The sequence below is a fragment of the Passer montanus genome, unplaced genomic scaffold (assembly GCF_014805655.1).
Source record: "Passer montanus isolate IOZ18808 unplaced genomic scaffold, ASM1480565v1 scaffold1792, whole genome shotgun sequence".
NCBI classification, from domain to species: Eukaryota; Metazoa; Chordata; class Aves; order Passeriformes; family Passeridae; genus Passer; species Passer montanus.
In genome coordinates, this window is record NW_024365293.1 from 1 (window position 1) to 508 (window position 508).

Below are 508 nucleotides of genomic sequence, written 5' to 3' on the forward strand. Positions count from 1 at the left end.
TTTCCCCCCATTTCCCCCCGTTTCCCCCCCGTTTCCCCGTTCCCAGGGTTTTTCGGGTCCCTGCTGGCGCTCATCTGCCAGCACCTCTCCATGGTGGACGTGGTGCTGCTGCTGCACGGGCGCTGCCAGCCCCTGGCGCGGCTGCAGCCGCTGCTGCGCCGCTGCTTCCGCCAGCACTACCTGGGGGGGCGCGAGCCCACCGACGCCAACGTCCGGGTGAGGGACCCCCGAGAGACCCCAGACCCAAAATAGCCCGCCCTGACACCCCCCAGAGCCCCCTGAGCCATCCCTGAGCCCCCAGACCCACCAAAACCCCCTGAGCCGCTGCTTCTGCCAGCAGCACCTGGGGGGGTGCGACCCCACCACCCCAGACCCAAAATAGCCCGCCCTGACACCCCCCAGAGCCCCCTGAGCCATCCCTGAGCCCCCAGACCCACCAAAACCCCCTGAGCCGCTGCTTCTGCCAGCAGCACCTGGGGGGGTGCGACCCCACCGAGGCAAACGTCCG

General features: G+C 69.9%; 1 protein-coding gene across 1 annotated transcript in view; it reads left to right on the forward strand.

Moving 5' to 3' along the window:
• Positions 1-46: 46 nt before the first annotated feature.
• The window catches only part of BAG6 (BAG cochaperone 6), a gene marked incomplete at both ends in the record, with an annotated part of 3,185 nt that continues 2,723 nt past the window's right edge, over positions 47-508 (forward strand). The window contains one exon of the mRNA XM_039704715.1: positions 47-190. Coding sequence (XP_039560649.1) covers positions 47-190 — 144 coding nt within the window. The remainder of the gene's footprint in view (positions 191-508) is intronic.